Below are 13,495 nucleotides of genomic sequence, written 5' to 3'. Positions count from 1 at the left end.
AAAAATGTTAGCATGGGAACGCAACTACTCCGTAGTCGAAAAAGAGTGTTTGGCCATTAAATGGGCTACTCACTCTTTACGATACTACCTGCTGGGACACTCATTCGATCTGGTCACAGACCACGCCCCACTCAAGTGGTTAAGCACAATGAAGGACAGCAATGCCCGGATAACTCGGTGGTATCTGGCATTGCAGCCCTTCATGTACCACATGGTACACCGTGCGGGGAAAGACCACCAAAATGCAGATTATTTTTCCCGGGAGGGGGGAGTAATGGGGAAGGTAGATTTAGCCGAGTGTTCCTTCGGCTCCACTCTGAGCGGTGGGATATGTGACGGAAAGATGAGTTCTGGTGATGAATCTTCCTCCCAACCTGTGAGGGCGCTAAAGAACGGGAGGAGAAGTATCTGGAAGGGCTGGCCTGACAGTTCGTTTCCGGGTCAGGGAAGTGGGTCAGCCTGGAAAGAAGCGCGACTCTGTTGTAAGACCGTATTGATTTGAAAGGTAAACTAAGGCAGCTGCAACCGTTTACCTCGATATTATGCGGGATTACATATAGGGGCCAGGGTAACGCTGATCTTCTCCTTCGTTTGGGTTAAACGAGTGGAGAGAGAGAAGGACTGAGAGAGGAGCTCAGAGTGGATTGTGTTCGTGTTTTGTATTGTTGTGTCTGTCCGTGTAACTGTCTGTTTTTGTATTCAGCACTAGACAGTTAACGCACATCTCCGGAGCTGTCGAAAGGAGAGCACTATCCGGAGCACCACTGCACTGAGCACCTGCACGTTTTCGATCACCCAGGACTGGTGACCGTACCATTGTTTTTGTTCAGGACTGTGCCCTTGTTTTCATTATCCCCGTGCTTTACACATTGTTGTCTATTGCCGGGGATTTATTATTTTTGACGGTCGCCAGACCTGGAAAAGAGCAATAAAGCACTTATTCACTGAATCACTGTTGTCTGTTCATCATCACTCCTGCACCGCATCACCGCGACATCTGTTCCCCTTACCAACCACTTTGCCACAGTTCTAAATTAGGTTTTGATAATTCAATCTGGGAAATAAATTATTGTAATCATGAGACTTGGTGTCTGTATGTAGCTGTCCAGTCTCATCTTTAATTACTGGAATACTGGAGTTCATTTCCATATTTTTAAGTTGGCGTGTTAGTAGTTTGCTTGCTTTTCCCCTTGATTTGTCATGGGTTTGTTTTAACTTGTATAGTGCATATTTTGCTTTTTTATTATAAATTGAATTAATTTCAAATTTAGCTTTTGCCATTTTATGAAGTTTTTTCTGCAGGATTACTTCCATTTGTTGTCTCTGATTCCTTAATTTCTCTTTCAAGTTTGCGTTGCTTTTCTAAATCTTATATTTTATTTGTGGATGTCATTTTAATCAATTCACCCTGTTATATATGCTTTAAAAGCTTCCCATACCACCGAGCTGTATTGTATTGAACCTTTGTTAATATTAAAAAATAATTACATTTCTGTCTGAAGTCTGGCTGTTAGAGCCAAGTCCTGTAATATATTTAATCTCCATTTCTGTGATTTTATTGGCTTCAACCCCACAGCCATTATAAGATCCACATTCGCATGGTCAGCTATTCCAGTAACTCCTATATCACATTTACTGACAGCCATAACTAGAGTTCTGGAGATTAAAATAGTCAATTGTAGATGACACTTTGTGCACTGAGGAAACAGAATGCATTATCCCTTTCTGTGGGGTGTATTAATCACCATATATCTATCAGACCGAGCTCTTCTTAGTTCTGCCAGAGCTTTACAGTTACTGGGATTCTTAGTATCCTCTCATGTTGATTTATCTAGAAACAAGTCCTGGGTCTGGTTAAATCTTCCCCTATAACTGCAGGCAAGACCCCCAACTCCAAAATAAGTTTCCCTGCATTAGCAAAGAACCCTGCCCTGGGTCCACCACATTCGATGCATATAAAGTTGCAGAATTAAATTATAGTTGTTTACTGTTGCGAATAATATCAAGACTTTTCCTTCGTCGTCACTTCCTTCTGGATTGCCACATTTAACCTTTCTCGTACTATGGACGTTCCTAGTACATCATGATTAAAAACATGGATAAAAAAAAGAAAAAGCCGGATTGCCGTTTTTTCACTCAAGGTCGCTCATCCAGGAGTTATTAGGTTGATGGTTTTAATTTCATTATATTACATGGATAAAATATGTATGTTGCGATGCGTATTTTGAAGGGGAAAAGTCAAAGTGCCCTGGTGTCTGTCTAGAGCAAGTAAACCCCCCTAAACCAATGAAAAGATGTATATATAGGCGCAAGCATGTCCAGCAACTTAAAAGTTTCTACATTCTTATACTAAACATTAGCATTTTAAGGTCTAAATGTGATGCAGGTATAATACACTTTATGAAAAAGTAGCATTTTTTTTTTTTTTTTTTTACAATAACAGTACAAAAACACATAACCTGGCACCAATAGAAACTTCAGAGTCTGGCAAAAAAACAATATGTAGTTTGCCAGGGGTATCTAAAAAGGAACATATACTAATTTTGATGTAAAACAGTCCCAAAATCACAAAATGCCTGTAGCACAGGGCGTCACCAGGGTCTCTGCAGAGAAGGGGTTAATGACTTTGCAAAATGTATTGATACTCCACATTTCTTAGACTCATGTGTATTATGATAGGAGGACCCCAACCACGACTGTCTGAGCCTGGGTACATCTTGATTCAACAAATGTTTTTCTTTTTTTATGTTTAAGGTAGGTTAGTGTTTTTTTTTTTTTTCCTTTTAACATACGTATTAAGACTGTTAACATTCCATTTTTCTATTTTAATATTATTGTCTAACATTTGTTAAGCAAGTGTATCATCTTAAATGCAATAGGTTGTACCTCCCTTCTGGGAAGCTTCCCACATTGGTATCTGTCAGACTCATCATTCGTGCAGAAAGTACTAGACCTTGTTTGTGTTTCCAATCCAAAATGATATGCTGTATTTGTTGTTAAGCTTTGACAATAGGATCCATTGTTTCAATTTGTGCATGAAAAAGGTAGAGAATTTACAATAGATAAATGAGGATGAAAGGTCACAGCATCATACAACTTTTGGAACAATAGACTCCAGCTCCAACAGATGAAACATTATAGAGAAACGTGAATAAAACTAGTCAAACCACTTCGATTGATTTTAAAAGGGTAAGGGAAAGAAAGATAACTGAATTAAATGGCATTGGATCAATGTATTCCATAATAGCCTTTTTATTTTTTATTTTTTATTTTTTTACAGTCAAAGCCTTTGTCCATTTTTGTTGATAAAGACAATCATTTTCTGAATAATGTCCATAATAACACAAAGCCATGAATATTGACCCCATAATGTAGCCTGTAAAACTCAATTCACATCAATACAATATCATCTCCAAACAACAGTCCAATGAGCAATTTACACAGACAAAAGATTGTCAGTATGTATCAAATATTTCTATAATTTGAATAGTTTTGCCTACCCTCCCTCCGTCAAAGAAAGACAGAGTTCTGCCAGTTCGTAATCGTAACTAGTGCTGAAAGAGTCCCAATTCAAGCTGGTTCAGCCTTCTACCAGTAGAAACAAGCAGGCTGATTTAAAAGCACTGTAAGAAGTCCTGGTCAGAGATGGCAATATGGAGGCCAATCCTTTGCACGTTATTATTTTCGTGCACATTCATCTATAAGTAAAATGTAATATATAATATAAATATCATATCACACTTTATTTGAAAGGGACATGATACATTAAGACAAAGCTCAACAGATGTTTTTCTTCTTTGTTCCTAATGCAGGTGCTGACATACACTTTCTGAACATGACAGCCTTAACCAGAGGCAATCTGCGTTCCTCTTTCTGGGTTGTGGATAAGAAGCACATGTACATTGGCAGCGCGAGCATGGAATGGCACTCCATGGCACAGGTAAAAACATTATAAAGTGAAATCATGTTTATTTTATTACAGAGACTGAAATTCCATCTTTTAAATAAATTAAATAAATTAAGACATGTGTTCTAGGCTGTTGTTGGGATTCTTAATAACACCTTATAAAAAATACAAAACAAGATTTATTTGATAGCATACACAGCAGAACCCAGGTGGACTTCACCCTTAACTTCAAAGAAGCTAGATTCGAAGGTAACACCTACTCCAGTGTTTTCTACTTGACCTAGTTTTACCATGGCATTTATGTAACCTGAGGATTACAATATATTTTCTTAACCTTTTAACCTACCTCTATGGCTTAGTTTACATGCAGTTTAGAAATTCCTAATGAACTCTCCATTGTCTTTAGGAAGTGTGCATCCAAAACACAGTACAGCTAAAATGGGTAGGTTAATTGCCTTCTCAAAAACGTTTTAGTTTTGAGTACATTTTGAAAGGTGTAACATATGTTCAGAAGATTTCAGCAGTGAAGATCTTGTTTGTGATGCAACCTGACTCAAAAATTATGTACCATTGACTGTTTTTTAACAACTGAGAAGTGCCGAGAAGTGTATGCTAGCAAGCTGCCTTGACCAAAAAAAAAAAAACAGCATACAGAAAAAAATAGTCATAGCCATATCACACATATTTATGAGTGATTTAAAAAGGTATTGGGAAAAGTTCCTAAGATGAGTTTGTGGTGTCTCATCAGCTAAGTGTGTCTAAAATGTAAAGGCAATCAAGCAATTCAGTTAGCCAAAGTAAATCTTCATCTTCACGTCCTGGATCTCTGTTCTGGGCCATCCAAGAAGGTATTTCAGTAAAAAAATTAAAATTGCTGGAAATCCCCTTTGATTTTGGTTTCTTGTCTACTGTAAGAAAACAAAACAAAAGCTGGCCTAAACAGTGGTCGAGCGCTGCTCCCATTAAAAGGGAGGAACAAAGAAATTGGTTTGTAGAATCCTCTTTTAGAGCAGATAGCCTGGGTTAACTGACACTCAATAAATGTAATTAACACCTGGCCACCTTCCATACCTGTGTCATTACAGGGATTCTAGCTCCCAGGGCCGCCATATCTAGCATCAACTTAAATGAAAATAGCAAATACCCAATGTCCATGTGCAGGGCTTCTGCCCTGTCACAAGGATATTTAACAGGTATTTTTAAATAAAAATATTTAATGTTTCTAAATTCTAATAAGGTATATATATAAAATATATGTTCTATATTATATATATATTATATATATATATATATATATATATATATATATATGAATTATGTATATTTTATATATTTCAAAGATAATTAGAGTATTACAAAAAAACAGTCGGTTTGTCAGTAATGTGTATTTTCTAAATGATAACAGATGTCAGCTAGTCTTGGCAGGGTGAGTATATTGTGCTGAAAAATTATTTGCTTAAGCAGTAGACTGGGAAATTAGTAAGGCCCAGACAGGAGTTGAAGACTTTTTGCCAATATATTTCTCTGCTTGACTTGCAGTTATTCTGCCTTTTTTAGCTGACAGATAACTTGTGGGGGTACTATTGTGAGAACATATGTAACTCAGATTCTGAATCATAAAACGCACCACGCAACTCCTGGGGAAAATAAGGCCTTGGCATATGTTTAGACTTACCATCATAACCCATATGGAAAAAATATACAATAAATATATTTAAAAATATATATTTTTAAAACATATATTGAAATTAAAAAATAGCTTCCAAAATATAGTGAAATTGTAAAAATATATAATTGTATATATTTAAACATATTTTAAACGTACACTGACATATATAGAATAAGAAGCTCTTGAAGAAGGGGCTAGGGCTGCAGACATGTAGTGTAATATAGTGTTCAGTCTAATAGCAGCTGTTGAAACTGAGGGGATTGGAGGGGGACTGGGGAAGCAGTTGGGACCAGCTGATGGAACTTGGATACCTGCAGGCGAGAGAGAGCATCGGCAGCATTATTATGGGTACCAGGAAGGTGGCGGGCTTGTATTAAGAAGGTAAGAGATACAGAAGACCATATGAGACGGCGGAGCAAAAGCATGATGACGGGAGATGAAGAACGCCCTTTATTTATGATGTGCACTGTGGGTTTGTTATCACTGAAGAAAATAATTGATTTCCTTGACCACTGGTGACCCCAGAGGAGGGCGGCAGCTACGATTGGATATATTTCTAGGAAAGCCGTGGATTTCTCTTGAGGGGGAAGGATCTGAATTTCGGGGGGGCAAGTGCTGGAGAACCATTCTGATGCGTGGAAGCCACCGAATCCAATGGATGGGGCATCGGCGAAGAGGGCGAGATCATGAGGAGCTGAAATGAAGTCACCATAAAATAGAAAGACCTTTCCAGTTAGAAAGGAGATTAATTCACATCTCTATATCTTTTCTGGCCTCAGCTGAGATTTTGATGTCGGAATTCAGGTTCTTGGCAGTTGATGAGAGGGCTAGAAGACGTGAAATAAATGTTCTGCCCTGAGGAATGATGCTGATGGTGAAATTGAAATGACAAAGGAGAGACAGGAGGTCATGCTTCTTAATAGTAGAGGAGATCTGGAAACCGTTAATGAGTGAGAGAATGCGCTGGAATTTGGCAGAAGGTAGGCTAGCTTCGAATTTCACTATATCAAGGGTAATTCCGAGGAATTCCAGAGAGTTGATGGGGCCGATGGTTTTCTCTTTGGAGAGAGGGACACCGACTGATGAGAAGAGGGTCTTAAGTTGATTAATTGCTTGGGCTGGAGGATCTGAAGGGGGGGGGATGAGCAGAAAGTCATCCATGAGATGGAGGAGGAAAGGAACATGATAGATTTTGAGCAAAATCCAGCAGAGGGCTTCTGACAAGGAATCGAATATTTTTGGGCTGCTGCGGCAACCGAAGGTGAGCTGGGTGGAAAAATAGAACTTGTCTGCCCAGTAAAAGATGATGGAGGGGGAAGGGTGAATAGGCATAACCTTGAATGTATCAGAAATATCAGCTTTGGCAATCCAGGCTCTGTGACCTGTGACCTTAATGGAATTGATGGCGTCTGATAGCTTAATGTAGTGAAGAGAGAACTCCTCGCTTGAAATGAGGGAGTTAATGCTGCGAGTGTAACTGCCCCGAAGAGCAGATAGATCAATGATAAGGAGTTTCTTACCAGAACATTTGCGGGTAGCAATGCCTATGGGATTAATGCAGTAGGTAGTGAAGGGAGGTGCTGCAAAGGGACTGACCATGAAGCCTTTGTTGACTTCGGCTTGGATAAAGGAACTGACGACTTATGGCTCTGAAATGGCAGAGTGCAGGTTTTGACAGATGTGAGACTCAGCAGAAACTTGATAGATGCCGGTGGAGAAGCCATTTGAAAGATCATTGATTAGATAGGAGACAAAGGGCTTGTCAGTATGAAGTGTATGAGCGAGAGTCGGAACATTGATAGGAGTGAAAACCTGAAACAGCTTTGATTGTCATTTAGCTATAAGAGGACATATGGACTGGGAGTTGGCGTCATTGCAGAAGCTGCAGACATTGAGGTTCTTGCAGGAGCAGATCGAGCAAACAGAAAAATTGAAATTATTACATATTTGTCTGCCGCCTGAAAACTTGATGGGGCGGCCATAGATGTCTTGGGCTTGAGATCTGGTGGATTGAGCTGAAGCATGGGTGGAGGCAGGAGTAAGTTGTCTTGAACTGAGAAGAGAGGGCAAGGGACGAGAACTGGGTTGAAGAGAGCTAGCTGCTGTCTTAGGGCATAAATAGGTGGAGTGCGCTGTGGAGCTGCACGTGCTGCAGGCATTGGCACGAATGCCAGTGAAGAGATCTGGATCCGAACGGGACGACTCCATGATACGGTTGTCAGCTGAAAGGGTGGCAGCAGCTTTGGCTGAGAATGCGCGGTGGTATTGATAGAATAGAGTGCCCCTATAGCACATAGGAAATTCGATTATGTGAAAGAGATACCGATTTAGCTTCTACAATCTGTATGGATAAACGGAACAGAGAATGTCGCGATAAATGGAGAAGGCGAGGACGAATTCTCCCATGGAAAGGCTTTTTTGAAGTAGTGGGTCGCGGGAATTTAGGGTGACTGGAACGTCTCCGTAGTCAACCATTCCGTGATCTAAGAACTCGGAGGTGGCGATGAGAATAGAGACATGATTGACATCCTTGCCTTCAATTATTTGCTTTTGAATTTTTGGAGAAATTTAATGGTTGGCAATAGCATGACATAAAGAGAAGCTTGATGCAGTGGCTGAGGCAAGATTGAACTCTGGGAGAGCAATGGGGGGTACTAAGGAGGACGTACCAGAAAAAGGAGCAGAAGTACTGGAACTGAAGGCAGGAGGAGCAGAAGGGATCTCCAGTTTGTCGAAACAAGTGCTGAGGGATAGCTGAGAGTCTACGAGAGGCTGGAGACAAATTTGCAGCTGATTAAACATGACATGAGGTGAACCGCTAGTGTAGGGGACGGGCAAAGTGTGTAACTGCTGCTGCAGAAGTTGTGGCTGCGCAGGCAGGGGGAGCTGGACTGCGTGAGCAGGGTCTTGCATATGCGCAGCCAGGATGGGAGCTGCGAGAGTAGCAGAAGGGGAGGGCCTGATATAAGTAAGGAACAGGGACATGCGGTCTCCGCCGACGGGGATGGGGATAGCCTTCTCAAAGAGAACTTTCAGCAGTTGTTGTCCAATCTTTATAATGAAGCTGTGGCTGGGGCTGGCTGGTGGAACCGCGCTTTGAGCCGTTGGGTGGAAGCAAGGTCGGCTGGCGAGGTTGGCGCAGTCAGAAGCCGGGAGGAGGAGGGACGGGAGGTCCAACAGAGACTGACTGGTGAAGGAGTCGGAGGCAGGAACTCATCCAAGTCAGGAGAAACAGCGTGGGCAGAAGGATATTCGTAGAATTGTTTTTTTTTAAACAGAGTAACACTACCACTACCAGTCAGGATTCAAAACGAAACACTAGACAGCGATGGTGCAAGTGATTAGGGCTTAAATAGAGAATTGGTACTAATTGACAAGAAATTGGAAGCCCCCTACTGCACGCCCCTTGAACTACGCAGCAAACATGTAATGTCATTTATAAAGTTGTTTTGTGTCAAGACAATAATGACTTGTATGACAATATAAAGTGTTAAACTTCTTCAAATTAATAACATACCAAAACTGCAATATACAAGTGAGTTCCTTTGCTTTCTAGATCTATATATATATATATATATATATATATATATATATATATATATATATATATATATACACACACATACACACACTGAGTGTACAAAACATTAGGAACACCTGCTCTTTCCATGAAATAGACTGACGAGGTGAATCTAGGTGAAAGCTATGATCTGTCATTGATGTAACCTGTTAAATCCACTTCAATCAGTGTAGATGGAGGGGAGACAGGTTAAAGAAGGATTTTTAAGCTACAATTCGGACATGGATTGTGTATGTGTGCCATTCAGATGGTAAATGGGCAAGACAAAAGATTTAAGTGCCTTTGAACAGGGTATGGTAGTAGGTGCCAGGCATGCCGGTTTGAGCATGTCAAGAACTGCAACACAGCTGGGGTTTTCATGCTTAACAGCTTCCTATGTGTATCAAGGATGGTCCACCACCCAAAGGACATCCAGCCAACGGCAGGCCAGTGGTCAAAAATGGCCTATTGATGAAAGAGGCCAAAGGAGGCAGACACAAATTGTGTTGAGCACCAGACGGGCTACAGTTACTCAACTGACAGTAGAGTACAACATTGGTGCCAAAAGACCTATAAAAGAATGCACAACTCATAGTACCGTGATACAAATGGGGTTCCACTTTCAGCAAAAAGAAGTGGAACCGGTTGTGAAGTGGGCTAAGGAATGAAAACACTGGACACTGGAGGATTGGAAAAACATTGCCGGTCTGATGAATCCCGGTTCCTGCTGTTCACGCTGATGGGAGGACTAGGGTATGGAGAAAACCACATGAGTACATGCATCCATCATGCCGCCGTGCGTCAACATTGCAGGCTGGCGGTGGTGGTGTAATGGTGTGGGGTGTGGGATGTGTTTTCATGGCACACATTGGGCCCCTTGATAAAAGTGGAGCAACGTTTGAATGTCACAGGATATCTGAACATCATTGCCAATCAGGTGCATCCCTTCATGGCAGCACAGTGTATCCATCTGCTAATGGATTTTTTCAGCAGGATAATGCCCCATGCCACAAGGCTAGGATTGTCCAGGAATGGTTCCACGAACATGACAGTGAATTCAGCTTACTACAGTGGCCTGCCCAGTCACCAGATCTCAATCCAATTGAGCATCTGTGGGATGAGGGGATGAACGAACTACTCGGAGTAGAGATCCACTACCAGCCAACTTGACATAACTGTGGGAAGCATTGCAGTCAACATGGGCCAGCATCCCTGTAGAAAGCTTTCGACATTAAGTGGTATATTTAGGTTTTTAGGTATTTTTTTGTACACGTTGCCTGATTTATGAAGGTCAACAACCATTTTTCTCTTTTCATTTGTGAGTTCTTTGCCTTTCCCCATGGTGATAGATGACAAATGGATTTTACATGCGTGTTACCTCATTTTTATACCCCAATGAAACAGGAAGCCACGGAAAGCCACAACATAGTTCCTTAAGAATAAGATGTACTTAAAGTAGAATGTTAATGCAGATTGATAATGCCATTTTGTTTGATTTTATTTATAAGAATCTTTAGGGGTGCCAATAATTTTGACACTTATCTTTTTGAGAAAATTAAGTTAATTACTTGTTAAAAATAAATGTTTTCCCTGAGCAATTGTATTAGTATAAAATAATATAGTTTTCCCATATTTTTGAGCATAAACTATAGCTTGTTACCTGTTGTTTATTTTACACAGCCTTTTTTGCTCATCATTATCAACTGTGCCAATAATTTTGGAGGTGCCTGTATATATATATATATATATATATATATATATATATATATATATATATATATATATATATATATATATATATATATATACACACTAATAGACCATTCCTTAATTTAAATCAACGCCCTATCGTAAAAATTGTTAAAATGCACTAAAGAAATTGTGTATGCAAAGCAGCCTTTTTTAATGTAAAATCCATGAAACGGTATTCCATCTATAAAATATATACTGTATTATTGTAGGAATGTATTGCAATATATTTTGAATGTTTTCTGAAATGTATGAGAATATATTTAAAAATATATTGCACTATACAGCATATATTTAAAAGAGATTAGTAATGTCTAATTTGCAACTTAGCTTTGATAAAATTCAACAGGCCTTCTATGACTAGTGTCTTGCTGAACATTGATAAACTAAACTTATGCATTTTAATAGAAACTACTACAGGTTCTCATAAAAGTGTTTGCAAAATGTTTACTTCTACTAAGATTGAATTAGAGCAAGTAGCAGTTTATAAATATTTAGTTATTTGGCTGGACAGTGCTTTGTCTTTTAAATCCCATATTAACAAATCTCAATCTCAAGTTAAATCTAGAATTGTTTTTCTCTTTCGCAATAAACCTCGTGTTTCAGCATGATAATGCACGGCCCCATGTCGCAAGGATCTGTACACAATTCCTGGAAGCTGAAAATGTCCCAGTTCTTCCATGGCCTGCATACTCACTAGACATGTCAGCCATTGAGCATGTTTGGGATGCTCTAGATCGGCGTGTATGACAGCGTGTTCCAGTTCCCGCCAATATCCAGCAACTTCGCACAGCCATTGAAGAGGAGTGGGACAACATTCCACAGGCCACAATCAACAGCCTGATCAACTCTATGCAAAGGAGATGTGTCGCTCTGCATGAGGCAAATGGTGGTCACACCAGATACTGACTGGTTTTCTGATCCACGCCCCTACCTTTTTTTTTAAGGTATCTGTGACCAACAGACGCATATCTGTATTCCCAATCATGTGAAATCCATAGATTAGGGCCTAATGAATTTATTTCAAATGACTGATTTCCTTGTATGAACTGTAATTGAGTAAAATCTTTGAAATTGTTGCATGTTGCGTTTATATTTTTGTTCAGTGTATATACTTTGCTTTGACATATACTGCAATATATTATGTTTCCGTATGGGAACTGGGATTAAATCTGAGGTAGCAAGATTCAGAGGGGACTGTAATTGGAGTTGTCTGCAGCTCCTAGCAACTGTTTTGGGTTTTTGCCAAAAGTGGAGAAAGGACATCTGCAGCATCCTCTTTCAAAATACAGACAGGAATCCAGGCTCTGGTCATTTATCTATTTCCAACATGTAGGCCTATGTGCCGATGCTGCTGTGGCTGCTGTGGCCTTGTTTATTATAGCCTTGAGGGACCCACAGGAGGCTAAATGTACCTTGTGAGTATCCTAATGGTTCTAATTCAGCTCGGATCTCTTGAATAGGATTAAGTAATCCATATACTTAATGAAAAAATGACAAAAATTAAAACATTTAAAATCTAACATGAAATACTATACTACTATTAGGGCTTCTGGTAGACTTTTGCGATATGATTTTGTAGTTTCTTTGATTACATGATGTTAAATAAAACATCTGTATTATGTTTATATAGTTTTTTTTTTTTTTTTTTTTTTTTTTTTAATTATGTCTCAAACCTAAGATTGTAGGTGATAGCAAACATTTGGCCATAACTGCAGATTGCTGTCTAATTTTTACTGAATTCTTAGGCAATATAGTACATACTTAACATCACCTTGTTAAAATTTTTATCTGCACAAGGTCCATGAGAGAACTAACTTAGGCTTATACAGGCTATGATATTTAAATCTAACAAAATGGCCCAGTACTAAAAGAAAATAAAATCAGTGTATAGTATATCTGAGGAAGCACCGGTACATGCATAATGCCCATAATGCACATGTAAACGTGTGACAGTAAAGCCTTTCATGGTCATTCACAATAGCGTGAAGCAGGATAATAACCTAAGCCAAGGGTTCCCAAACTGGGGTCCACGGACCCTGCAAAGCTTCTGGGGGTCCGCAGGAAATATGTAAAATTTAACATTATTTAACAAAAGAAAATTACATGTGAAATATTTAAAAGCAAATCTTAAGAGTTAAATAAACAAATCTTAAAACCTGTGCCCTCGTGTACTCTGCCCTGCACGTGTGCATTGAATGTGCCTGGTAGCTTGTTTTGTGTTTAAAGCTGTACCATTATCACAAAAGCATGGTGAATTGTAATTAAAATTTAAATAAACAACTATAGCCCTGACCCTCACCAGGAGAAGCAGATCGATAATGGAAGGATGGATGGATAAATATCTATATTAATGTAATTTACATAGTGAGACTACAATTAAATACAAAGCAGAATTTCTGGCAATCCGATTAAAAAATATATTTTATATTTTTTTGTTCAAGTTTTAGATATATTTTCTCCCCGCTGTTGATAAAATAAAACATTCCACTTCCGCACATGTACAGTGAGAACTCGACAAAATATAACAGTCAAAATGGAGCAGTTTCTGAAATGCCAAAGAAAGGAACCTGAGGAAGAAAAAGAATGCAGTGATGCTTCGATGAGTACC

General features: G+C 39.3%; 1 protein-coding gene across 1 annotated transcript in view; it reads left to right on the top strand.

Annotated features, from left to right (window-relative positions):
* Positions 1-13,495, top strand: part of LOC121316053 (inactive phospholipase D5-like) — a 110,980-nt gene that overhangs the window by 69,038 nt on the left and 28,447 nt on the right. Inside the window, exon 5 of the mRNA XM_041250761.1 lies at positions 3,813-3,940. Within this exon, the coding sequence (XP_041106695.1) occupies positions 3,813-3,940 (128 nt within the window). The remainder of the gene's footprint in view (positions 1-3,812; positions 3,941-13,495) is intronic.

The sequence above is a fragment of the Polyodon spathula genome, chromosome 5, assembly GCF_017654505.1.
Source record: "Polyodon spathula isolate WHYD16114869_AA chromosome 5, ASM1765450v1, whole genome shotgun sequence".
Lineage (NCBI taxonomy): Eukaryota > Metazoa > Chordata > Actinopteri > Acipenseriformes > Polyodontidae > Polyodon > Polyodon spathula.
Note: the sequence above shows the minus strand (reverse complement) of the source record. Positions and strands in the feature narration are given on the sequence as shown.